Source organism: Bos indicus, chromosome 9 (genome assembly GCF_029378745.1).
Source record: "Bos indicus isolate NIAB-ARS_2022 breed Sahiwal x Tharparkar chromosome 9, NIAB-ARS_B.indTharparkar_mat_pri_1.0, whole genome shotgun sequence".
Classification (NCBI taxonomy): Eukaryota; Metazoa; Chordata; class Mammalia; order Artiodactyla; family Bovidae; genus Bos; species Bos indicus.
In genome coordinates, this window is record NC_091768.1 from 25,664,646 (window position 1) to 25,690,527 (window position 25,882).

A 25,882-nucleotide genomic window follows, 5' to 3' on the forward strand; every position below is an offset into this window, starting at 1 on the left:
ACACACACTTCCTGTTAGGCATAGCTGTGAGGCTGTAAAATGACACTTTCACCTTTGAAACGGTGGTGGTTTCCTAAGAGCACAACAAAACCTCATTGTTGTGCGTTTTTTTTTCCCCCCTTCTTCATCTTGTACTTTTCTTCCCAACTGTCCTCTGGCTGCCTGAGCTAGCTTTTTCTAGCCCTGCCTTCTCAGTTTTTTTTTTTTTTTTTTCCTGCACCTCTCTGAAGGGAAATCTCCATTTTAAAACTTTGAGTGCGCTCGCTGACATCAGTTTGAATCTCAAAGGAAAGATGAAAAGGAGGCTTTACTGGAGGTAGGTTCATTACACTGAGAACAATGGCGTTTCACTTCAAGACCCTGTCATGTTTGTTGGGTATGAGAGACGTCAAAAAAGGAAGAACATCTGATTTATATGAAGCTGAGAAAAATGTTACTTTAGATTCAGTTTTTCAAAAGAGTTGGCAAAGTAATATTTACCTTTTAACCTTTCAAAATATTAATCTTAATGACAAATAAGCATGATGAGTCTTCCTCTACTGCCCAGATGAGATTTCTAGGGCTTGGAGAGAAATGCAGATCACTATTGGATCAATTTTCAAGGATCTTTCTGTGAGTTTTCCAGGTCAAAAATGGCTTTTTGGTACCCCTGGGGGATTGAGTGCCACTGCACAGATCATCCCAGGGGGCATGAGGCTGTGGAGGATATTTGGTGACCAGTCTCAGGCTGGCCAGAACGTATTCTCAGTGCAAGAGTCTGGACATAATCTAGGGCAGAAGCACTTGGACTCTGCGCCAGTGAGCTGTCATGCCCTTCAGTGCCTGGTGCTTCGTGACAGCTAACATTTGCTGAGTGCTTTCTATATGACCCCAAGTGCCAGCTGCTTTGCAAGGCGTGACACAAGCAATTACAATATATCATTTGTCCGCTTTTCAAATTAGCAGAAGTTTTGAGAAAGGAATAACAGTTAATAAGGCTTTCTGTTAGCAGAAGCACAGTGAGAAGGGTATTCCTCACATGTCTGGCAAACTGTCATTGTATACAAAATTAGGAGACTTAAAAAAGTAATGCCCTTATGCTAAGTAATTTCACTTTCAGGAAATTAGGAAAAGAGTCAGAGTTACACATCATCTCATCCTTGTGAAAAACTTGAATGAACACGATTTCTACAAGTGGTGGAATTGTGAAATTTTGATTGAGGTTTAAAATATGTAACCATTAAAACGAGGCTTCAAAATCCTTAAATATGATACAATTCTCACAAGATGTCAGGTAAGAAAAGCCAGATACCAAACTATACATAAAAATGATCTCATTTTGCAAAAATAAAAAGACTCACTCTCCCTACCCTTAACCCCTAGAAAACACTCTATGATAGAAAGAGTTTAAAAAATGTACAAAAGTGTTGTGTGGTTAGATATTATTTTAAATATGTTCTGCATTGTACTTTTTTATAGCTTTCAAATTTAATATAATAAGCAGGTATTTTATAAAATTAGGAAATAATGCTTATTTAAAGAGCTTGTTATGGAGGGTGGACTAGTGGTTGGGGTGGCTGGAGGTGCCCTTGAAAGGGTGCAGGCAGCTGACTAGGGCGGTGGGCCCCACCCCCCATAAGATCAGAATCAACAAATTCTAACTAGAGATGACTGAGGATGAAAGAGAAGAATCTGGGATGATAATTAGGTTTCTGACTTGGGGCACCACTAATTAAGATGGGAAGGCATGAGGACAAGCACATTTGGGGGAAGATGACGGGACTTTATGGACATGCTGAGGATCAGACACCTGTTAGGGGAGTGAAGGTTCCTCTTCCCCACCCACAGAGGAGAAACAATGGGATGCCAGGGGCCCGGCTTTAAGGTAATGCTAGTAAGCCAAGTCTGCTCCTGCACGGGAAGGAGCCTAGACAGCATTCTTCTCCTCATCTTAGTTTTGGGCTTTCTTGTCCACGTGGCAAGAAACCGGGATAACAGTCCAGTCACCTCTGTCTCCAGGTATCTCTTCTTTCCATGTGCCCCAAGTGTTAACAAGAGCACTAGGGTCTTGGAAGAGCCCACCCCGTTTCTTCCTCCTCCTCCGTCCCTTCTTCTTTTCTTCCTTTTCCACCACAGGTCTAGAGGCACACCTTCTAGAGGGATGTGCTCTCTCTTTTATCCTGCTCAGTGGCTCAGTCTGAGAGGCTCACTCAAGCCCACTCGACTCTAACCCGGGAAGCAGACTTTTCTCTCTCCACATGCCTCCTTAGTGCCTTTTCCTCTGTGTGCTGGTGGGCATGGCCACTTCTCCCACTGGAGTTGTCAGGAGCTGAGATTCAAGGTTGGGATTAGTGGAAAGAGAATAGGCCTAAACGAGGGCTGCTTCAGTTCAAGCTATCCAGACCTAGTCAGGAAAGGATTGAATTCCCAAAGCAATTGAAACCCTCTCTCTAGGCCTCCACACTGGGGCAAGAGACCATAGCCTCTACAAGAAAATACACCTTTCCTAGCTCTGCTTCCTCTGTGCACATATCTCATGGGGGCCTCTTGGGCACAGATGGTTAGGTGAGGAGGACAGGAATTGATATTCCCTGATACATTAGCCAGAATGCCAGTGTCACACCATCTCTGCCTCATGGAGACCCAGGGGTGCCTGTGGGGCATCTATGTGCTTAAGAGCGGCAGCTTGCAAAGAAGGAAGCACGTGAAGCAGACATGTGGGAATCCGCAGCATAAATCTCAAAAGCTGATGAGCTAATCCAAGGAAGATGTAATAGATGAGAAGAAAAAAGAGTCAGAGATAAACCTTTGGGGAACACCATGAGAAAAGGAACAAGCAAAGTATATTTGGGGGACTTCCCTGGTGGCCTAGTGGTTAAGAATCTGCCTTCCAATGCAGGAGACATGGGTTTGATCCCTGGTTGGAGAGCTAGGATCCCACTTACCCCAGGGCAACTAAGCCCATGAGCCACAACTACTGAGCTCTAAACTACTGAGCTCGTGTGCCACAGCTAAGACCTGATGCAGCTAAATATAAATAAATATTTTTTAAAAAGTGTACTCAGAAAGACTGGCAAGAGAGAAATAAAACAGAAATGATAAGAAAAGCCAAGGAAAGGAGAGTCTAATAGGCTTGTGCTGTGCTGTGCTAAAGTTGCTTCAGTCGTGTCTGACTCTTTGTGACCACATGAATTGTAGCCTGCCAGGCTCTATCCCTGGGATTCTCCAGGCAAGAATACTGGGGTGGGTTGCCATGCCCTCCTCCAGGGCATCTTCCCCACCAAGGAATCGAACTTGAGTCTCTTACATCTCCTGCACTGGCAGGCGGGTTCTTTACCACTAGGTGCCACCTGGGAAGCCCTATTTTTAATCAATGGTTGCAAACAAGAATGAACAATGTGAAGGCAAACATGCACACAAGCCAAGTGTGGGGCCACAGACCACAGAGCTAGGAACAGTGGGCTGAGGGAGCACAGGAGGAGCAGTCGACTGAAAGCCTCACAGCACTGACAGATGAGCTGGGCCTTTGAAGGAAGACAGGAGCCTGCCGCAGCAAGCTGTGTGTGTGTGCACGTGGGGGCTGGGAGTGAGTAAATGAGAAAGGGCCGAGTGAGCCACACACATGGAAGGACCAGGCACGTCAGAGGAGTTAGACCCAAGGGGCCGGCCTGGTCACCCTTCATCATCCCCGTCTCACAGAGCTCCAGTCTTGGAAGATCTGACAGCTGCTTGATGAGAGTGTTGCTGGAGAAACCTCACCGCCCGCCACCCACCACCGCAGCCTGATGCCAGACCCCACCGGGGCCTTCAGTAGCAGGCAACCATCCTCCTGCAGCTCGTCAGCTGGCATTATTCCTAGTTTCTATAGCTCCTACTCAGACCTTCTCCGTATTCCTCCAAGTCCTCCCTTCTTCACTTCTAGGAGATGCCCCCTTCTGCAGTTACTAAGAAATCATCAAATGAGCAATACCACAACTTATATAATACCTCCACTGAATCTGCATTCTATTCACACACATCCTATTCTTTTCTGCTGCCTGAACACCTAAGGCCAATCCTACCCCCACCCCTACATTCCCTGCCAGTTCTCAGGGATCTAGTCCCTGGCTTATGCCCTCTCTTATTTTATCTCCTGAACCCTCTACTCCACTGTTCCTGCTGACCTCTTCCGAAAGGTTAAAGTCTCTCTCACGAGAAGGAAAACCTCCCACCCTCACATTCTCTCCGAGCTTGCCATCTCATTTTTATTCTCCAAAACCAAATTTGAGCCCACATCCACTAGCTCCATTCACTCACCCCGGATACATTCACTGAATGTTAGAAGCTACATTTTGAAGCTGCCACTTTAATGAATCTGCTTTTTTGCTGAAGTCACCGACTACCTCCTTGGTTTTAGATCCAAAACACAAACCTTAGTTCTTTCCTGTTGACTGATCCCTGGGATCAGAACACAGAGCATTTTTTACTAAACTTAATCTTCTTGCTATGCTCCTTATCACAATGAAGGGCTGATACCTCGATCCTTCCAGTTTCCATTCTAAAAACTTAAAAATCTAAAGAGATCAATCTCGACATCTTTCTTACTTTCCACATGTAATTAATTGCTCACAAAATCCTCTTTCTCCTCCTATCTTTCAAAAGCACTCAGTTTCCTCTGTCGTCACTGTCATTCTTTCAGCAACTGCTCGCTCTCAACAGTGACTACTGCAAGAGCTTCCAAGCGTGTCTTCAAGTGTTGTCCAATTCCAATCAACTGAACATCTGCCGGCAAGAGCAGGCTCTCCAAAATGCGTGTCTGTATTTACTTCTCCAGGCTCAAAACAGCTCAGTGCCTTTCTACTGCCCTTAGGAAAATAACCAAACTCTTAACAAGCAGTTCATAGGTCCTCTGTGATCTGCCATTTCATTATCTCCAGCTTCATTTCTTGCCACTTCCTCAGCTTTGCACTCTGTGAACGAGCCACACTGAACTCTCTATTAGTTCATCAAAAGCCCCACACTCTCTATTTCTCCCCTGGGTCATTCCTCTGCACAGCAGACTTTTCTCTCTGGCCAGAACATGTTCTGTGTCCCACTTCCACCCCAACTGCCTGTCCCCCCACTTCTGATCTCAGCTCAGATTACTTCTCCTGGGTCGCTTCCTTTGATCCCCTAGCTCCATTCAGGTGCCTGGGTACATGCTTCCATAGCCTGTGGCACCTCGCCTATAATGGCAATTACCTCACTATATTGTAATGATTTTTTACCAACTGAGCTATCAGGGCTTCCCTCATAGCTCAGTTGGTAAAGAATCCGCCTGCAATGCAGGAGACCCTGGTTTGATTCCTGGGTCGAGAAGATCCGCTGGAGGAGGGATAGGCTACCCACTTCAGTATTCTGGCCCAGAGAATTCCATGGACTATACAGTCCACGGGGTTGCAAAGAGTCGGACACGACTAAGCAACTTTCACTTCACTTCACTATTGTAATGATTATCCATACTCCTTGATGGTAAATTCTACTTAGCCCATCCATTGTGCTCCTAACATGAGAAGGGCTTGCTAAGTGCTCAAAAAATAAATTATGAATGGTTTTTCAGGCCAAATTAAGAAGATTGACTTTCATCATGTACGTAATGGGGACCCTGCATCAGTTTCAAAAAAAGGAAGTGAAATGACTGGCTGGTAGGGGTGGTGATAGTGTCTTTCTGATACACAAAACTAGTTTCAAACAGAGGAAGAAGGTTTTTCCTCATAGGATTTCAAAGGTGCGCAGGAAATCTTAACTTCTTGCCAGCCAAAAAGTGCTTGGATTTTGGACACAAGAACATTTTGTTCGTGCCTTGTACTTTAAGGACGACAGTCTAACCCTCTTGAGTCTCACCTCCCAGCTCTTGGTGGTTGGCTCACTGAAGAAGTTGTCAATCATATTCAGTTCTTCTTTCTCCACCACCACAAAGCCTTGCTCTTTGGCATCTTTCCCATAGACGTCAGGAGACCATTGGACAAAGAACGTATACAAGTGATCCACCCTGAAAAACACGTTTGCCATAGGGGTTAACACCAAATCTACTTTCCTGGCAGGCACTAGTAGGAACTTGGGCACGTACAACTATCTTTTTCCTGCTTAGCAAGTCCGTGTTGCTACTTGGGAAATCTCCCATGTTGAAGACAATCTCTACTTGTGCATTCCAAATTTGGAAAATAAGTCAATAAATGCAAGCAAAAGTCCACAGACATTGAGAAAAATGTCTTTCAATCTGAGGAAAAGATCAAGAAATGACACTTAAAGGTACAAAACACAATGAAATATTTACACCAAAATTTTGTTTTCTTCATTGGATCCTCATTTATTGGATTTCTCTGTTCACAGGGGAAAAATTGACCTGAAACTTTAGATGGGACCAAGCAATATTCCAATGGCTCTTTATGTAGACTGAAACATTATTATATCATAATTTTAATAAAATATCTTTGATAACTAGAAAATATCAGGGATAATACTAGCTATCATTTTAACATTAGAAACAGATTTAAATTAACCAATACTAGGACTGCAGTCTTGCCTTCAATATCTCTGTTCTCTTATACATATTTAACATCTGAATCATCTCTCCAGACTTAATCAGCAGACAGGTGGCTAGTTCCCAAGAAAAGACCGGGAGCTCTCAGTCTTAGCACCTAAAATATCCCCCACCCCTCACCCATGTGAAAGAGTCAAAAGCTCTCTGACCTGCAACCATCACAGTGGAGGTGTAAAAAATAGATAGGATCAAATGATTCTTAAAGTCTTTAATAATTACAAAATGATAATTTCAATTTGAGTCTCCTGTTTGGCACAGTGCTAACTCATTGCTAAGTTTAGAAAAGTTCTAACTGTAAAAATATTGTAACACTCTTGCTGTAGACTGAATATTTGTGTTCCCCTAAAATTCATATGTTGATATCTAATCCCCAAAGTGATGGTATTTGGATGTAGGACCTTTCAGAGGTGCTTAGGTTATGAGGCAGAGAAGGCAATGGCAACCCACTCCAGTACTCTTGCCTGGAAAATCCCATGGATGGAGGAGCCTGGTAGGCTGCAGTCCATGGGGTCGCTAACAGTCAGACAGGACTGAGCGACTTCACTTTCACTTTTCACATTCATGCATTGGAGAAGGAAATGGCAACCCACTCCAGTGTTCTTGCCTGGAGAATCCCAGGGACAGGGGAGCCTGGTGGGCTGCCGTCTATGGGGTTTCACAGAGTCGGACACGACTGAAGTGACTTAGCAGCAGCAGCAGCAGTAGGTTATGAGGCAGAGCCCTCATGACTGGGATTAAAAGACCCCACAGTGCTGGCCAGCCCCCTGTGCCATGTGAGAACGCAGTGCAAAGACAGCCATCTATGGAACCAGAGCAAGCCCTCACCAGACACTGAATCTGCCAGCACTTTGATCGTGGACTTCCGAGACTCTGGAACTGCCACAAATAGACCTCTTCTTTAAAAGCCACCCAGTCTATCATATTCTGTTATAGCAACACACTGAAGGGTTCTCCGATGGCTCAGTGGTAAGAATGCCCCGGCCACTGCAAGAGACCCAGGTTTGATCCCTGGGTCAGGAAGATCCCCTAGAGAAGAAAATTGCAACTGGCTCCAATATTCTTGCCTGGAGAATCTCATGGATAGAGGAGCTTAGTGAGCTACAGTCACACACAAAAGAGTCAGACACAACTGAGCAACTCAACAACAACAACTGAGAAATATTAATAGGATTAAAACACACAACAAAAATGTCACCATAATTCTAACATTCCCGTGGATCCAACTGCCTTTAGGTTTCTATAGTCCTAACCTGTTCTTGATCATTTGTACAAGGTTTTCTTTCCATTGTTATCAGGGCTAAGACATAATTGTTATATGTAACATTAAATAGTGCATATTTGCCATTGCTGCTAATCTTTGTACTGACTTGTAATGGCTGCATTTCTCAGAAGTAATAAACCATAATTACCCAAATCCTTATGTCCTTGGGATGTTTAGCTTGTTTCCAATTCTTTTTCCTGGATTGTACAAATAACACTGCAACGAATATCCTCATGATCCATGCCTTTTGTCATCTTTTGAATTATCTCCTCAAGATTAGTTCCCAGAAGAGGGATTATTAGGCCAAAGGGCATGGTTTTATAGCTTGTGATCCATCTTAACAAACTGCTCTTGAAAGCCTGACTACTCTGACAGGAGCATTGCAGTTTGCATCTAAGGTAACAATCTTGCTTATCCTTTTTTTTCTAAATGTATTTAATATATATTTTAAGTTTTACCCCACTGATTCTGTATTTCTTTGAGTGGTAGTGGGTTGAACATTTTTCAAATGTTTGCTTCCTGGCTGCCTTCTATGAATTGGCTCTGTGATTGTGGAGTCATTGTTTTTCTTTTCAATATATGGGAGCCTTTATATAATGTAAACATTAACCACTACCAAATGTTTTTCTAAGCTGTTTTTTCCCTTTTATAATAATTATGTCTTTTCTTTCATAATATAAAATTCTAATTTTCATATATTTTAAAGGTATAGTTCCTTTGAGAATTCTACTCCTTCAAAACAAGGGAATTTGGCACCCAAGACAAGGTGTATATCAGTGTGCTACAATATGCTAACCATTTCTATTTTTTTCTAAAAAAAAAAAAAAGAAAGAAATATAGATATATGTTATAACTGTACATGGCTGTCATAGTTAATTTTATATGTCAACTTGGCTAGGCCATGGCCAGTCTTTGGTCAAACACGAGTCTAGATGTTGCTGTGAAGATATTTCTTTTTAAAAATGTGATTAACAAGTAAGCAGCCTTTCAATAAAGCAGATTAATTTCCATAATGTAGGTAGGCCTCATCCAATCAGTCAAAGGCCTTAAGAGAAAAAGACTAAAGTCCCCAGAGAGAGAAGGAATTGTCTCTAGATGCCCTTCAGGTTTGTGACTACAATATCAACCCCTCCCTGTTCCTCTAGCCTGCCAGCCTACCTTGCACATTTTGAACTTGGCAGCCCCCATAGCCATGTAAGCCAATTCTTTAAAGGAAATCTTTCTCTGTATATGTGTGTATTCGACATTTATATACATAAAATATACATTTATATACATAAATATACAGACATTTATATACACCTACACACACGCACACATCCTCTCAGTTCTGTTTCTCTTGAGATCCTTGACTAAGACAGTGGACAACTCTGAAAAGCCATGTAAGAAACTGAGGTTAATGGTTATCTCTGGGGAATGGAATGAGGTAGAAGAAAGATACATTATATATATCTTTCCTTAACTTTTTGGACTTGATAGTACATTTTTATAATTTTAAAATTAAAATTACATTTTAAAAAAAGCAAATAACGAGAGCTTTCCATCTTACTCATATCCCTGTCCATCACCTTCTGGGTCCACCTTTCCCTGCTTTAGGTGACCACTTTATTATCTCCTTGTGTGTTGCTGTGGTGGTGTTTGTATGTTGTTCATCGTTGTTCAGTCGCTAAGTCGTGTCTGATTCTTTGCGACCCCATGGACTGCAGCACACCAGACCTTCCTGACCTTCACTATCTCCTAGAATTTGCTCAAATTCATGTCCATCGAGCTGGTGATGCCATCTAACCATCTTATCCTCTGTCACCCTCTTCTTTTTCTGCCTTCAATCTTTCCCAGCATCAGGATCTTTTCCAGTGAGTCAGTTCTTCACATCAGGTGGCCACAGAATTGGAGCTTCAGCATCAATCCTTCCAACGACTATTCAGGGTTAATTTCCTTTAGGACTGACTGGTTTGATATTTATAACTATTTTTATACCTAGAAATAAACATGAATATAAATTCTTTTCCTCTTTTGTTTCTATGAAAAACAGTACTATTCTCTAGCTTTTTTTTGCTTAACAGTAGAGCCTGGATATCCTTGCACAGCAGTAGAGAGATGGCTTCCTCATTCTTCCCTTTATAATTACACAGTACTTGACTGTGTGGATTTACCCTAGTTTATGTAACCATCCTCTCTAACCTGGTCACCTGGCTTGTTTTCAAGACAGTGCTGTCATAAACTATGCTATGAGTAACTTGGAACGTCATTTTTGCATGTGTTACAGATAGAGCCATAGGATGTATTCTCAGAAGTGAGACTGTGTTATCGAAGGAACAATTCACTTATGGCATCGTTTTTTGCCCTCCCACCAACAATATGTTTGCTCTTTTGAATCTCCAAACTATTTTTATCACATAATATGACACTTCCTATTAAAAGTTAACTTAGAAACAGTACAATAAATCATGACCCTGGAAAGGTTGATAAGTATACAATTCTAACTCTTCCTGAGTTTTCTAACACTTAAAATTTAGTCCATCTTAAGTGTACTTTAGAAAAAAAGTTGAGAAGCAAATGTGTTTCACTCTAACTTTTGTAAAAGGACACATTTATTACATGCTTACCCACCTCAGATAAAATGGCTTCCTAAATAAACGTGGGTTAGCTTATTTGTGAGAAAGAAGAAAGCAGTTCCTGATACATGGGAGCTGGTCTGCTCCTATCCGCCAGGTCCCAGTGGTAGAGGAGCTGGCCTAGCACTCCCAGCTCGGCTTTGGTAATCTCCCGTTGAACATAAACAATTCCACAGGACATTAACATCAGGCAAAGACACTCTATGACCACGATGAATCATGACAGAGATGCGACTGCTGAGGTCTTATATCTGAACACAAACAGTGTCCAACCACAAAAATGACCAAACATCCCTCTAATCTGGCTAATATAAATGATTGTGCTACTTCACCAATTATGGCATTAGCCTCTCTAGCTTTCCCTCCCTCAATATGGAATTTCCGCTTCGAATCCAGTGTAACGTCCGACTTAAAGTTCTCCTTCGAATCACCTAACATACATCCTGTGACCCCTTTCTAGCACCATTTAACTAGAAAGGGCCCTCAAATGGCCCTAAGTCCCATGCATTCTACTTCAATACAGTAAGTCAAGCCAGCTCATTCAACTTCAGGGGTGTTCCTGGTGGTCCCTGGCTGCAGGGCATGGCTTCCTTAAACAATACTCCCTGTGCACCCACTATGCGCCAGTGACCCAGCCCTGGAGGAGCTATCTTCTGGAATATTAGGGTTGGAGATATAAGGTATCATTTAATCCAGCTGAATGGATTAAATGGAATGGGAATGAGGGCATTGAAGTCTACTATCAGCATCACAGCCAGGACCAGATCTCCTGAGGTGACAATCAGGGTTCTTTGAATCACATTGTAAAGTTTTCCCCATATGTACCCTACATTGATCTCTGCATTGGTTCCCAGTTAACGTCCTGGTTATGACACAAGACACATTTTCTTCATCACTTTTTGAACTAACTATCCATGAAGGACTGCTCATTTATTTATCCTCTAACAGGTTACTCTCAAAGGAGAAGGCATTGTACAAGTATAAACACTGAAGAAGCCTCCTAAGAAATGCTAGAGGCTCATGCTGGCATATGTCCCTGTGTAAGACTGCAAGGGAATGAGGGATGAGGCAGAGATTCGAACTGAAGATTTTATTTTTATTATAAGAAAATGTAATATAATTTTATTTATCTTACAAGAAAATATAAATTGTGACAACTGCAGGTCAGTGAAGATTTTAAGGTGAGTTCCTATCTCAGCAATTGCCAGTCACTTCCCTTTTTGGTGACCAAGACAATAAATTGCTTGGGAAACCATTTGAGCAATTTTTTTTATTATACAGATTCAAGGTGAGTAGGACATATTATTTTAGAGGAGGGTAGAGTTGAACAGTCCCTGTTTGATGACCACAGCTTATTCCTATAACCCACTGGGCAGGTGGGTGGGACGGAAGATCCATATGAGGGCCAAATGATTTCCTAAGAAGGAGGAATCTCATGCCTAATACCTTCTTTTTCAAAGTTCAACATTATCAGAGCATCTCTGTCGAATTAAGCTGGTCCTAATAGAGGTAAGCTCTCAGAAAAGGATAATATCCCCTCTCCTACCCCTTCCTGCTGGAAGAGAAACTCTTCAAGGGGGTGGGGGGAACAGTCTGATCTAGACTGATGACCTGGGATCCATATGCACGCCATGGTTATTTCAGGAGCAGATTAATTTGGGCATGTTGTGTTGCTTATGGAAAAACTTAGGTCAACCCACTTGCCACAGTGGGCATACGATGGAAAGAAATGGTTACACATGTCATACCATATATGTGTGTGTGAGTTCTGTTTGTTGTTGTTCACTCAGTCACCACTGAGTGAAACCCCATGAACTGCAGCACACCAGGCTTACCTCTCCTTTACTATAAGATCTCTAGGAGCTATAACAAGTGAAGGCTGGGGAGGGAAAGGTGAGTTCTGGCACAAAGTATTCTTGCCACCATGCACTTTTCTCTTTAGAAGAACTATGTCAACCTGGGGCAAGAATCTGCGGTGACCAAGGAAGAGAGGTTTATTCCATTCTCTTCTCTAGGGATGGCTGGATTTCCTGAGAAGTGCATCAAGCCTCTGGGATCGTTGGTTGACAGAGTGGCCTATTTTGTAGCCAAGTCAAGAGCAGCCAGGGCCATCCCTTTAAACTGGACAACCCCTGGGCTTGCTGAACTTACCACAAAAGGAAGTATCTAGAACAGAGAGGACAGGCTTTCTCAAAATACCACAGAAAAGAAGGTCAGTGTCAGAAAAATTTTACTGTTAAACACAGAAGCGACCTTATGTTTTAAGCAATGCTGATGAAATGTATCAGCTACCTAAAAGGAAAAGATTGGATTCCCCGCCTTGAGGACCTCACATTACACAACAGCTCTGAGTCAAGTGTTATTAGGCCCAGTTTAAAGATAAGAAAACTGAGGCTCCGAAGACTGAATGATGTGCCTGAATACCCCATCACTGGAAATGTTCCAGCCAGTCTAAGCTGACTGCCTTCTCTTTCATGAATGCTGAGCCCCAAGGGGGATGGTGCACTTTTGCAACTGTCCAGTCAAGGGTCTCATAGAATGGGTCGGTACTTCCTTGGTTTGGGGTTTTATGAAGGAAGCTTAAGTAGGTGTGAGATGCCCTGAGTGGCCCTTAGGTCACATGGGGGCATACCCCCCATACCTCCTCCTCCACACTTCCACGCACTGCACACAGCACTCAGCTTCAGGCCTGGGGAACATCAGGGCAGCCTACTCTGCTCAGCCACACCGCTGGGAATGGCTGCGACGGGTGTGCAACAGCCCTGGACAGCCTCTCGCCTCTCTCAGGTGGCAGGCTCTCTGCCTGCAGCCAAGAGTCTCCCCAGCCTCGAGAAGCCTCAGGGGATACAGGAAACCTCCAAAGTAGGTTGTGCAACAGGCAACCTGCTGGGAAGTGCTGGAGTCTCTTCTCTCAGATGCCCAGGACCCTAGCATACCCCAGCGTCCCTCAACCATAGCCTTCCACACGTAAAACCTCCTCATTGTCTCATGAGGAGAGTTTTTCACACTATGCCTCTGAGGGGAAAGCAGGGGTGAACAGTTAAAAAGGCCCATTCTACAAGAGAAAATTAAATCGCATTTGGAGCCAGTTTGATTGCTTCATTCTTTGCTCCTTGGAGGCCAAAGAGAAGAGGATGTGACTTCATCTTTTTTTCTCCTTCTAGATTAGAGTGGCCCTGAGTTTATTTAAGTTTCTATAACCTAATTCCTGGAACAGTTCTTTTTGGCCAGCTTAACTGGATTTTCTTGGTGGTTAGTTCCCAGAACCGAATCCTGCCCTCTGGAAACAGGCCTGAAGTTCTGAAACCCCCCTCCTTGTCCCTCTGCCCTCCCCTCGCCCACGTGTTCCTCACGACCACGACCCCGTCAGTTCTGCTCTCACCTTGACCCTCACCCCTCACCTTTCCCCAGCATCAGCCCCTCAGGAATTCACACACTTCCAGGCCAGTCTTTGCACCTCACCCCCACCAGGGCCTCCTAAGGGCACACAGCTTTCATCCTCCTGTTACGCCTACCCTTCCAAACGCCTATTCACAGAAACAATCATCTTACTAACTTCTCTAGTGAGATGATGGATGTTGCTGAATTTGCTTATTGGAGCTTAATGGGTCCACTACAAGTCAAGAGCACCCAACATGTGCCAGAGGAAACCCGCCCTTGGGGGGCTCTCTACTCCCCTCCAGCGCCCCTCCGCTGTGGCTCCTCCATTCAGCAGCTATTCCAGATTCAGCCCTCAGTCCAGATTCAGTCTCTCTTCTACCCACCCTGCCTCTCAGAACAGAGGACTCTCTGTTGTACCATTCTAATAACGTGCTCCCCTCTGGCCCCTCTTAGTAAGCTTTCTCTTCAGAAGAAGTAACTGCTCTCCCATTTTAACCCTCCTCTCAGAAATTCAGACAGTCCCACCGCTGAGCGGTCTCCCTCCATTATTCCCATCTCACTTCTCCACTGTTTTATCTCCTTCATCTTAATCCACAAATTTACTTGCACTTGCCCATTCTTAAAAATACATATATAAGCCTCTGGGACCTCCCTGGTGGTCCAGTGGTTAAGGCTCCGAGCTCCCAATGCAAAGGGTATGAGTTCGATCCCTAGTCAGGGAACTCAGATCCCACATGCATTGCTTTGTGGTCAAAAAACCCCAAACAAACAAACAAACAAAAAAATAAGCCTCAAGATTTTGTTTCTCTCTAAGGCTTCCTTCCCATACTTCATCTTCCCTTCAGGTTATATTGTTAACATTTGGGTTAAACATTTTCTTCGAAACTCCTTTTTATTTCTGATTCTATTAACCTTCTAGTATGTGCCCTTTGTCCCAGGTGGCGCTAGTGGTAAAGAACCTGCCTGCCAATGAAGGAGACATAAGAGACAAGGGTTCGATTCCTGGGTCAGAAAGATCCCCTGGAGGGGGGCATGGCAACCCACTCCAGTATTCTTGCCTGGAGAATCCCATGGACAGAGGAGCCTGGTGGGCTACAGTCCATAGGGTGGCAAGGAGTCAGATACGACTAAAACGACTTAGCACAGCGCAGAAGAAACCTGCCTCAGAAACGGTGTGGATGGAGGCAGGGTTTTTACATCCTGTTCCCTCCCTCACTACTTTAGTGAAGCTGACTTCCTCAAACTTGACCTACTGTGAAGAAACTCAACAGTATCTCATGCATCATTTGTCTTGACCACTGACAGCCCGCTGATGGCTTTTATTTTATTTCTGAAGCGCAGTGACTCACCCTGTGGTCTCAGTGAGTCACCAAGCTTCAGCCTCAGTTACCTCAGAACACTATCTACGGCCTCTGGCCAAGCCAACACAATTCCTGCATTACCAGTAATTACCGCCCTGCTGGCTACCATGCGGTCATGAAGCAATAAGGGTGGTAACACCTGTGAGCAGGGAACTCACAGGACAGGTACTGGGTCCTGGAAAAACCTGGTATGTAAGGAAGAAGCAGTAAGAGAAGTCCTGGAACGAAGCCAGGAGGAAGAGGCAGAGAAGTAGAAGCGAGGTGATAAAATACAAATCTGAGCACTTGACCCAGCTGTGCACAATCCTTCCGCTCTCTCCCTGGAGGTTTTAGGATAATTTCAAATTCCTTAGGGCTGCCAGAGAGCTTTGTTTTATGTCAGTCTCCCTAATGGGCTCTTTGCTGCAGCCACATGCTCTTGTATCTCTCTGCTCCAACATCCCACTCTGGCCTCCACGCTCAATCTGTTGAGCCTCTTTCTTTTTTGTTATTATTATTTTAAGAAGAGTGACCACAAAGGTAAGCCTGGTGGAGAATCGTTTCACACTGGGGTCAGGGAAGGCCTCCGAGGGGTCCAGGTCCAGCTGAGTTTTGAAGGACCAGTCAGTTACAGGAGGAAGGGAAGAAGTATTCCACTGGAAGGGACGTGCGCAAAAAGACCTGGCATTGTAAGGGCAGGGTGATGCTGGAAGGAGGTCACACTGGACATGGCAGAGGGAAGGAGAGACAATGCAATCACGTCCCTGTGGCTTCTTGACGCAGATTCTGTAATCGGGACAGGCTACTGAGACACAGTGCCTGCCCAGGGTGATTCAGCCCCTGCCCTCGAGCAATCAGGTTGAGAAAAGCCAACAAAAAAGCCTAACACAGTTCCAACAATACAATGGCAGAAGCCAGTGGGCATCAGGGCTGGGATGTCCACGTAGGATAAAAACTCATCAGGGAGGGGAAGAATTCCTGACAGGTGGGAAAAAAGATAGAGTTTTATCCTTTGTTAATGGACTGACAGGAGAGGGGAGGAGAAAAAGGCAGAGGAGCTGGGTCACCGGGTCACAGCAAATCCTGGGCACAAGATAATATGCTCTGACCTTATTCCGGGGCTACCATTCTCCACAGTGTATCAGGGGCAGCTCCAGTGACTTCAGAGGATGCCCAGAGGAACCTATTTCCATAGTTATGTATTTATTTCAAGTGTATTGGGAGTCAACACAATTAGCATATTATTAGCTCCTAAATTTCACAGATATTACTGCTCAGGAAAAGCCTAAGTTTAAAAAAAAAAAAAAAAAAAAGAGTTGATCTAAATCCTTTGAAGACAACTCTTAAGGAAATAGTAGTACAGATGGTTTGCAGATATGGGGGTATTTGGAAAGGAAGTGAATGACCGAAGTTTGAGAAGCATCACTAGGCAATACTCAGGGCTCCAGCAGGGAAGTGGCCCAGCCAGATCTGCAGTTTAGACAGAGTGCTGTGGAGCCAAGGAGGGAAGGTCAGGAAGAGATACGACTGACTAGAAACAAAGACTTTGTGGAGAAGGCGGCAATAGCAATCCAACCAAGAGGCGATCAAAGCCAGAGTCCAGGCGAAGTGGTGGATGTAGTGGGAAGCTTGCCATTTACACTCCTCCAGGCACAAGAATAGTTCCCACCCATCCAGCCACTGGTGATACCAAAACCCGGCACTTGAGATGTGTTCAGGTTTCCTGTCTAACTCCAAATTTGGGCTTAATCATATTTCGTCATCTGCAGTGATTTTGGGTGCAGATGGTGACTGAAGCCATGAAATGAAAAGACGCTTACTCCTTGGGAGAAAAGTTATGACCAACCTAGACAGCATATTAAAAAACAGAGACATTACTTTGCCATCAAAGGTCCATCTAGTCGAGGCTATGGTTTTTCCAGTAGTCATGTATGGATGTGAGCATTGGACTCTAAAGAAAGCTGAGTGCCACAGAATTGATGCTTTTGAACTGTGGTGCTGGAGAAGACTCTAGAGTCCATTGGACAGCTAGGAAATCCAGTCAGTCCATCCTAAAGGAAATCAGTCCTGAATATTCATTGGAAGGACTGATGCTGAGGCTGAAACTCTAATACTTTAGCCACCTGATGTGAAGAAGACCCTGATGCTGGCAAGGATTGAAGGCAGGAGAAGGGGACGACAGAGGATGAGATGGTTGAATGGCATCACCAACTCAATGTACATGAGTTTGAGTAAACTTCGGGAGTTGGTAATGGACAGGGAGGCCTGGCGTGCTGTGGTCCATGGGGTCACAAAGAGTTGGACATGACTGAGCGACTCAGCTGAACTGAGATTTCGTCATAAGCTTCAAGGCTCCTTTAGAGATTCACCCCAAAGATAACACCATATTCAAGTTACAAATCTGCATTTAGCAGATAGAGTTGTCATCTCTGACAAAGAAATTCAAAGAAGGGGAATGATAAAGGTTCTTAGAAGGCAGCAGGCTTACCTTAGAGGCAACAAAGTACAGCCAACTATAGGAAAGGAAGTCGCAGAGCAGCAACAACTGACTTTCATTTAGAGGACAGACAAGCGCAGTTATTTCTCACGATAACTTCAGTGGGTAGCCACTGTAATTAGCGCTCCTCATTAGTGCTGGAAGAAACAGATGCTTACACAGGTTAACTAACTTGCGCACAGCAGTATGTTAGGGGCGGACCTGGCATTAACCTCAGGTCAGTTCATGGTCTCAACCCACATGTTGCACTGTTTCCTTTATGTCCGTCTTGCTGTTCTGGTTTTGCTATTTCATAAAAGCCCACCACTGACCAAGCTGTAGGGTTGAGGGATACAAAACGTGAGGACAAATCAGAGATGATGCTTGGAGCAAAACATTATTCCAACTATTCATAGTTTAGGTGTAAAGGTTTTAGGTATGATTATCATTTATGCCATCAAACAAGACTACTAGTTATGGTGGGATTTTATTTACTGTTGCTTTTTTTTTTTTTTTAACATAATTGTGAGGTAAAGGACAAAAGCACCATTTCTAAGTTAAAGACCTGACCTCCCAAGTTAGTTCTACTTGTTATCAGCTGGAGGCTTTGGGAAAGTTCCTTAATCTCTCTGTACTTTCATTTTATTATTATTAATCTATTTATTTATTTGGCTGCACTGGGTCTTAGTGGCAGCACACAGGATCTAGTTCCATGAGTAGGGATCGAACCTGGGCCCCCTGCATTGGGAGTGAGGAGTTTTAGCCACTGGACCACCAGGGAAATCCCTCTCTGAGCTCTTAAAATGAAGGTAAGGAAACCTAGCTCCTCATTCCGGTGTATGGAGTGTTAAATGCATAGGTTCATTCTACTCTTAAACAGATCTTTTAGAAAGTCCCCTATACGTGATTCTCTAAAATCGTGCTACCACATAGACCAACAAACCTGACCAAAATGACCCAGTAGCAGTTAGGCACTCTCATCTTATCAAAGGTCACTTGACTGGTACGAAAAGAAACTGGGGCAACACACAGCAAGATAAACCCGCAAACCACGCACTTAATTTAAAAACTAAGCTGCTGCTGCTGCTGCTGCTAAGTCGCTTCAGTCGTGTCCGACTCTGTGCGACCCCATAGACAGCAGCCCACCAGGCTCCCCCGTCCCTGGGATTCTCCAGGCAAGAACACTGGAGTGGGTTGCCATTTCCTTCTCCAATGCATGAAAGTGAAAAGTGAAAGGGAAGTCGCTCAGTCGTGTTTAACTCTTCTCGACCCCATGGACTGCAGCCTACCACGCTCCTCTGTCCATGGGATTTTCCAGGCAAGAGTACTGGAGTGGGGTGCCATTGCCTTCTCCAAAAACTAAGCAGGAATCATTAAACAATTTAATGGTTATTACATTAAAGATATACTTTAGAGTACATTAGGGTGCAGAGAATAGGAAATAATACTACAAGAAAGGGAAGAAGGAAGAATGTTACTCAGAGAGTATGGAGTACATAGGTAGTCCCACTGTTCACCTGTATTAATGGTAAATTAAAGGTAGTCTATACACTTCAGCCTAAAACCTTCCCAGACTTTTCCACTCTGAATATAGCCACAGAAACCCAATAAGGCAAAGCACTCTTCCTGTTTGTTTTTAATATCTTGCTCTCTTCTTACACAAGCATTTTATTTAAATCATTAAAGAAATGTTTAACTTTTCCTGATTTAAATACAATCACAATTTTTTTTTTTTTTGCTATTTATTAATAGAATAGCTGTGTGAGCTCTACAGTAGACTGGTCATTAAAAAATAGAATGCTTTCATTTGTTTTTAAGGCAAAGCACTCTTTTTTTTTTTTTTTTTTTTTGCTGATTAACAAATATTTATTAAACCAGTTGCTAAGGCAAAGCACTCTTGACCACAGAAGTTATTACTAGAAAACTATCACTTAATTTTAAAACTCATCCTCAATGGCCTGACCTAAGGTCCTGATAGCTTAGAGTGAACAGTGTCAGATTCTTGATCTCCAAAGAAGATTTCGCTTCGGGACCAGGAACCAGGCTTGATCACTCAAGAGCTTTTGTGTAGCAGTTTAATAAAAGTATGAAAAAGACAGAGAAAGCTTCTGACATAGACATCAGAAGGGGGACGGAGAGTGCCCCTCTGCTAGTCTTTAGCCAGATGTTTTATGTCTGTTAGAAAGCTATTAATCAGATAAGAGAGACACCTCAAGGCTGAGGAGTTTCACTAGGCCCCTCTCCCATAATATGCATTTTTGAGATCTGATGGCATGAAGTGTGTCATCCCCCAGTCATAAAACAATTGATATGAATACTGATCTGCTGAGCTATTATCAGCCCAAAATTCGAGAAAAGGAAAAAAAGTTAGTCTTAGGTGGAACCATTTTGAAGAAAGGCAAATTCCAAAGCAAATATATAGTTTCATTAACATAGCTTAAGAAAAACATTTCCATAAGAAAAACGCATTGGTTAGCTCAAAGTTTGAGAAAAGTTAAGTTCAGGGGAACCAGGTGTTGTCATGGCAACACAGAATTTTAAGAGACACTTGCAGCTATTTCCTCCATTTGGAGACCCCTGGCCTTTCTGCCTGTTACACTCTCAGCCCTTATATGAAAGTGGTCATTTTACTTGCTGGTAAGGTCCCTTCTGGATTCAACATTCTATAACTTCAAATGAAATCAATGGTTAGTAATGCCCTGATGTAATGTCCATTCTTAAAGGGTCTTTGTGTATCTACAGAAGAAAACTTTATTTACAAAGCACCAACTAAACAAGCTTCTTTGTTCTAGTTCACCAAAAATAATAGGAATGTCCTTTTGAGACTCATTCATCAAAACAAAATAGTTACAATACAGATCACTCACAAACAAGTAAAAACTGAAGGTTTATATTAATATCAATGCTGGAGGCCTTTAGTCGGCAGCCTGTCACTTGGACTCAGCAGTAGGGAAGTGCTTTTTGCACTGCTCACTACTTTATACGGCTAATGCTGCAAAATTGGGGGGATTTGCCACATATCATCCATAATTCAATTTCTTCTGAAAGAGATGAGAAAATTTAGCAACACCAGGCTCACATTCCCACATAGCAGCATTGGGTTGGAGGGACCAAGTCACTCAGCAGCTGATTCACAGAGCAGATAATTAACATGGGCCCCTGAGCGTCCCTCCCGCATCCCTCCATCTGGCCCCTGCAAATATGTAGGTGCAGTAATTACTGTTTCTGCATACTTACTCCCAAACACTACGTGCGGCACCCACTGGCCGGGACTAATTATCCTGCAGTGGAAACAGGCAACAAACTACTCTCCAAAGTGCTGGCTCTCACTCTTCCACCAGAAAACACAGCCACCGGAGTAGAGCACTCACTTTAAAAGGGGCGTTCTTTCTCTACATGCTTAGGCTCGACTGTAGAGTCACTGATTAACTTAAGGCACATGCCAAAGCTGGTTAGTGAAGTTCCTGAAGGATGGTTGCCTACCAAGGTGCTTCTGGAAAATGATGATGAATTGCTAGAACTTTAAGTGGGTGAAACAAAAAGTAAAATGACCAGGAACAGAATGAGAGGAAGCAAGACCACTTCAAAACATTTGGAAGTATTAAAAAAATAAAGTGAGAATATTTACATAAGCAACCTAATTATCATATAGCTTACTTTTTTTCAGTAGGTTCCCCAAAGTTAGAACTTGTGTTAATACAAAGAGAGAAAGATAATTCCTTCAGGAATTATTTTGGAGCTCTTTTTGAATTTTTTATTAGTGATATGCTTATCTTAAAACATTATTATAAGACTACAATATGATATAAAAATCACCAGGTTTGTATTCTGAAATATACCTGGTTTGGCTAAGTAGAGCCTAGATTGTTCTAAAAAGTATAGTAAAGACTATTGAGAACTATGGTCTTTTGGGCACTGACCATTATTAAAGATTTCAGTTTAGCTCTGATACCCTTAAAAGCAAGCAAAAGATGACTTTTGATCAGAAAATGTAGCATTAACTATGGTTCAAGATTTCAAGGTGTAAAACTAGGTCAGTCTGTGATTCCTTTAATTCACTCTGTTTTCTCCAAGGAAAATGTTAAGAGCATTTTTATTAGTCTTCATGAGGGTCCTTAGGACTTGGATTATCTTCCCACTGTAAAGTGAGTTTAATAGAAGAATCAATTTTTAAAATTTTATCTCTCATTAACAAAAGTAATGCATGCTTACTAAATGCAGATAGGATATTTAATGGCAGAGAAGGAAAAGCAGTTTACAAAATAGTGTGTATATATATATTGTGTATTTGTGTACATATAGACTTACTACATTAATGCACGCGTAGAAAAAAGGTTGAAAGGCTACAAAAAGTAAGATAAACTGTAGTTAGCTTTGTGTAACAAAATTATGAGCTTTTTTTTTCCTTTTGCTTTTTTATATTCTTCTAAATACTATATAAAGTATGCACATGTGCTTGGTCGCTTCAGTCATGTCCAACTCTGTGATCCCATGAACCATAGCCCACTAGGCTCCTCTGTCCACAGAATTTTCTCAGCAATAATACTGGAGTGGGCTGTCATGCCCTCCTTCAGGCAATCTTCCCGACTCAGGGATCGAACATGAGTCTCCTGCGTCTCCTGTCATGGAGGCAGGGAAAACAAAGAAGGTTGCACTTAATTGTACACAGTGTTAGTGTAGATAAAATAAGTATAGTGGACTGATGCTGAAACTCCAATACCTTGGCCACCTGATGTGAAGAACTGACTCATCTGAAAAGTCTCTGATGCTGGGAAAGATTGAAGGCAGGAGGAGAAGGGGATGACAGAGGATGAGATGGTTGAATGGCATCACTGACTCAATGGACATGAGTTTGAGTGAGCTCTGGGAGTTGGTGATGGACAGGGAAGCCTGGCGTGCTGCGGTCCACACGGTCACAAAGAGTCGGACATGACTGAGTGACTGAACTGACTGAAAAATACCCATGGGCTCTCCCTTTCTCCCTTTCCCTCTCTTATTAGCCTACTTATTACACAAATCACAATTACCAGTTACTTCATCCTGGATTAATGAATTAAACATTTATACACGATTTGGCCAATTCTACATAATTCCTGCTGTTTCCATCTTACTGATTTTAAAAGCTAAATAATATGAAATCAATTATTATGAAATATTTCAGAGGTTGCTGCTGCTGCTAAGTCACTTCAGTCGTGTCCGACTCTGTGTGACCCCAGAGACAGCAGCCCACTAGGCTCCCCCGTCCCTGGGATTCTCCAGGCAAGAACACTGGAGTGGGTTGCCATTTCCTTCTCCAATGCATGAAAGTGAAAAGTGAAAGCGAAGTTGCTCAGTCGTGTCCGACTCTGTGTGACCCCATAGACTGCAGCCTACCAGGCTCCTCCGTCCATGGGATTTTCCAGGCAAGAATAATTGAAAAAAAGATAACATTTTTAACTTGAATAGGAATTATTGGTTCTTTCTAAGAAAGGAAATAATCTCAGTAGAGGAAAAAAGACAAATGTATTTTTTATATAGAAAGGTATCCAAATGTTTGGAATACAATCTATATTAAGCCTCTAGATAGTCATTAAGTTTCAACACATTCTAAAAGATTTGCATCTTTACCACCACCTCCCTGGCATTTTGTGTTTTGATGTCATATTTTACATCTTTACATCTTCTCTTGTTTTTCCCTTAACTGTTAGCTATAGTTACAGTTAAGATTTTTCAATTTTTTTTCTCTTTTAATCTTCATACTGGCTTATGTAAGTGGTTGATCCACAGCCTTTACTATATACTTGCCTTTTCTAGTGGGCTTTTTCCTTTCCTATAAATTCTTTTTTTTTTTTTTTAATTCTAGTAACTTTTTTTTTTAATTTAATTTTATTTTTTAACTTTACAATATTTTATTGGTTTTGCCATATATTGAAATGAATCCGCCACAGGTATACATGTGTTCTTGGAGTTTGGAGCCTACTCTTTTCCACTTAGAGAAGACCCTTTTTCATTGCTTTTAAAGAGTTGGTATAGTGTTTATGAACTCTTTTAGTTTTTGCTTCTCTGAGAAGTTCTTTATCTCTCCTATTCTGAATGACAGTCTTGTTAGGTAGAACACTCTTGGTTGCATAGGTTTTTTTCTTCTAGCACTTCAAATTTAACTGTCACTCTCTTCTGGCTTGCAAAGTTTCTGCAGAGAATTCATTTGATAGCCTTATGGGGATTCCCTCGTACATGACTTTTCCTCTTGTTGCCTTTAGAATTCTCTAAGTTTTGCCATTTTAATTATGGTGTGTTGGGGTGGATCTCCTTGGGTTTATTTGAGACTCCTTTGAGACTCTTCTGCTTCCTGTACCTGGATATATGTTTCTCTCCTTCGGGTCTGGAAAGTTTTCAGTCATAATTTTATCAAATACATTTTTAACCCTTTCCTCTGGCTTCTCCTTCTGGGACCCATATAAAGAGGATGTTAGTATGCCTGATGTTGTCCCAAAGGTCCCTTAAATTGTTCATTTTTTTTCTTTTTGCTGTTCTGATTGGGTGATTTTCATTATTCTAATCTTCCAGATTGCTCATGTGTTCTGTATCACCGTATGTGCCGTTCATTCCTTCTAGAGTGTTTTCTATTTCAGTTACTGTCTTCAGTTCTGACTGGCTTTTGTTTTCAAGTTCCTTATTAAAATTCTCATTCTGTTCATCTATTCTCTTCCCTAGTTCAGTTAGCATTCTTATTATTAATGTTTTGAACTCTTTATCTGGTAAATTATTTATCTTTGTTTCATTAAGTTGTTTTTTCAGGAAGTTTTCTTGTTCTTTTGTTTGAAACAATTGTCTCTGAGCTTCCCTGGCGGCTCAGACGGTAAAGCGTCTGCCTACAATGTGGGAGACCTGCGTTCAATCCCTGGGTCAGGAAGATCTCCTGGAGAAGGCAATGGCAACTAACTCCAGTACTCTTGCCTGGAAAATCCCACGGACGAGAAAACCTGGTAGGCTACGGTCCATGGGGTCACAAAGAGTCGGACACGACTGAGCGACTTCACTTTCACTTTCTATGAAATTAGGGTTAAACGGTTACCTATCCAGGTCTTGAAGGGCTACCCTTGTGTAGGAGCGTTCTGATACAGTCTGCCTGTGGCTCTGGTGGGAGAGCAGGATATGAAGTTAGCACAGGTCATGTTTTTCCCCAGGTGTCCAGGCAGCTCTCACTTTGGTGGGAGGTGGAGCTGGTGATGGAGGAGACACAGCCAGAACCAGGTGTGAGCTGGGGTTTCCCCGGTGCCTAGTGGCTGAAGCTGTCTCGTTGGGTGCAGTGTCAGGCCACAAGGTGCTGGAGCAGGTATGAGCTGGCTCAGTTCCTCTAAGGGTATGCTCTCCCTATTTCCAGCACTGGCACCTTTGCCCCAGATGAGAGCAGCCCTGGAATGGGCTGGGCAGTCCTAGTATGCCAGTCAGTGCTCCAGACTACTTTCCATCTGCTGGATCCATGAGAATCAGGAATGGCTACTCTCTCCCCACTCAGGAAACAGTGACAGACTTTATTTTCTTGGGTTCCAAAATCACTATGGATGGTGACTACAGCCATGAAATTAAAAGACGCTTGCTCTTTGGAAGAAAAGCTAGGACAAATCTAGACAGTGTATTAAAAAGCAGAGACATTACCTTGCCGACATAAGTCTGTCTAATCAAAACTATGGTTTTTCCAGTAGTCATGTATGGATGTAAGATCTGTACCATAAAGAAGGCTGAGCACTAAAGAATTGATGCTTCTGAACTGTGGTGTTGAAGAAGACTCTTGAGAGTCCCTTGGACTGCAAGGAGATCTAACCAGTCCATCCTATAGGAAATCAACCCTAAATATTCATTGGAAGGACTGATGCTGAAGCTGAAGCTCCAATGCTTTGGCCATCTGATGTGAAGAGCCTACTCATGGGAAAAGACCTTGATGCTGGGAAAGACAGAAGGCAGGAAGAGCAGGTGACGACAGAGGATGAGATGGTTGGATGGCATTACCAACTCAATGGACATGAGTTTGAGCAAGTTCTGGGAGCTGGTGATGGCCAGGGAAGCCTGGTGTGCTGCAGTCCATGAGGTCGCAAAGAGTTGGACATGACTGAGCAACTGAACAGCAACACAACAACATGGGGGTGCGTCTTTCTTTTTGACTTTTGTTTTCTTCAAATAAATACCCAGAGGTGAAATTGCTAGACTGTGTGGTAGTTCCTTTTTAAATGTTTTGCAGAACCTCCACACTGTTTACCACAGTGGTTGTACCAATTTGCACTCCCACCA

At 42.8% G+C, this 25,882-nt stretch overlaps 1 protein-coding gene and 1 long non-coding RNA gene across 6 annotated transcripts in view; one reads left to right on the forward strand and one right to left on the reverse strand.

Moving 5' to 3' along the window:
* The window catches only part of NCOA7 (nuclear receptor coactivator 7), a 161,615-nt gene that overhangs the window by 11,834 nt on the left and 123,899 nt on the right, over positions 1 to 25,882 (reverse strand). For all 5 annotated transcript variants that reach the window (XM_019967114.2, XM_070795832.1, XM_019967113.2 and 2 more), the window contains one exon: positions 5,842 to 5,989. In XM_019967114.2, the coding sequence (XP_019822673.2) occupies positions 5,842 to 5,989 (148 nt within the window). The remainder of the gene's footprint in view (positions 1 to 5,841; positions 5,990 to 25,882) is intronic.
* On the forward strand, positions 142 to 25,795 carry LOC139184888 (uncharacterized). The gene is made up of 2 exons (XR_011568401.1): positions 142 to 316; positions 25,297 to 25,795. It is a non-coding gene; the product is annotated as an uncharacterized lncRNA (long non-coding RNA).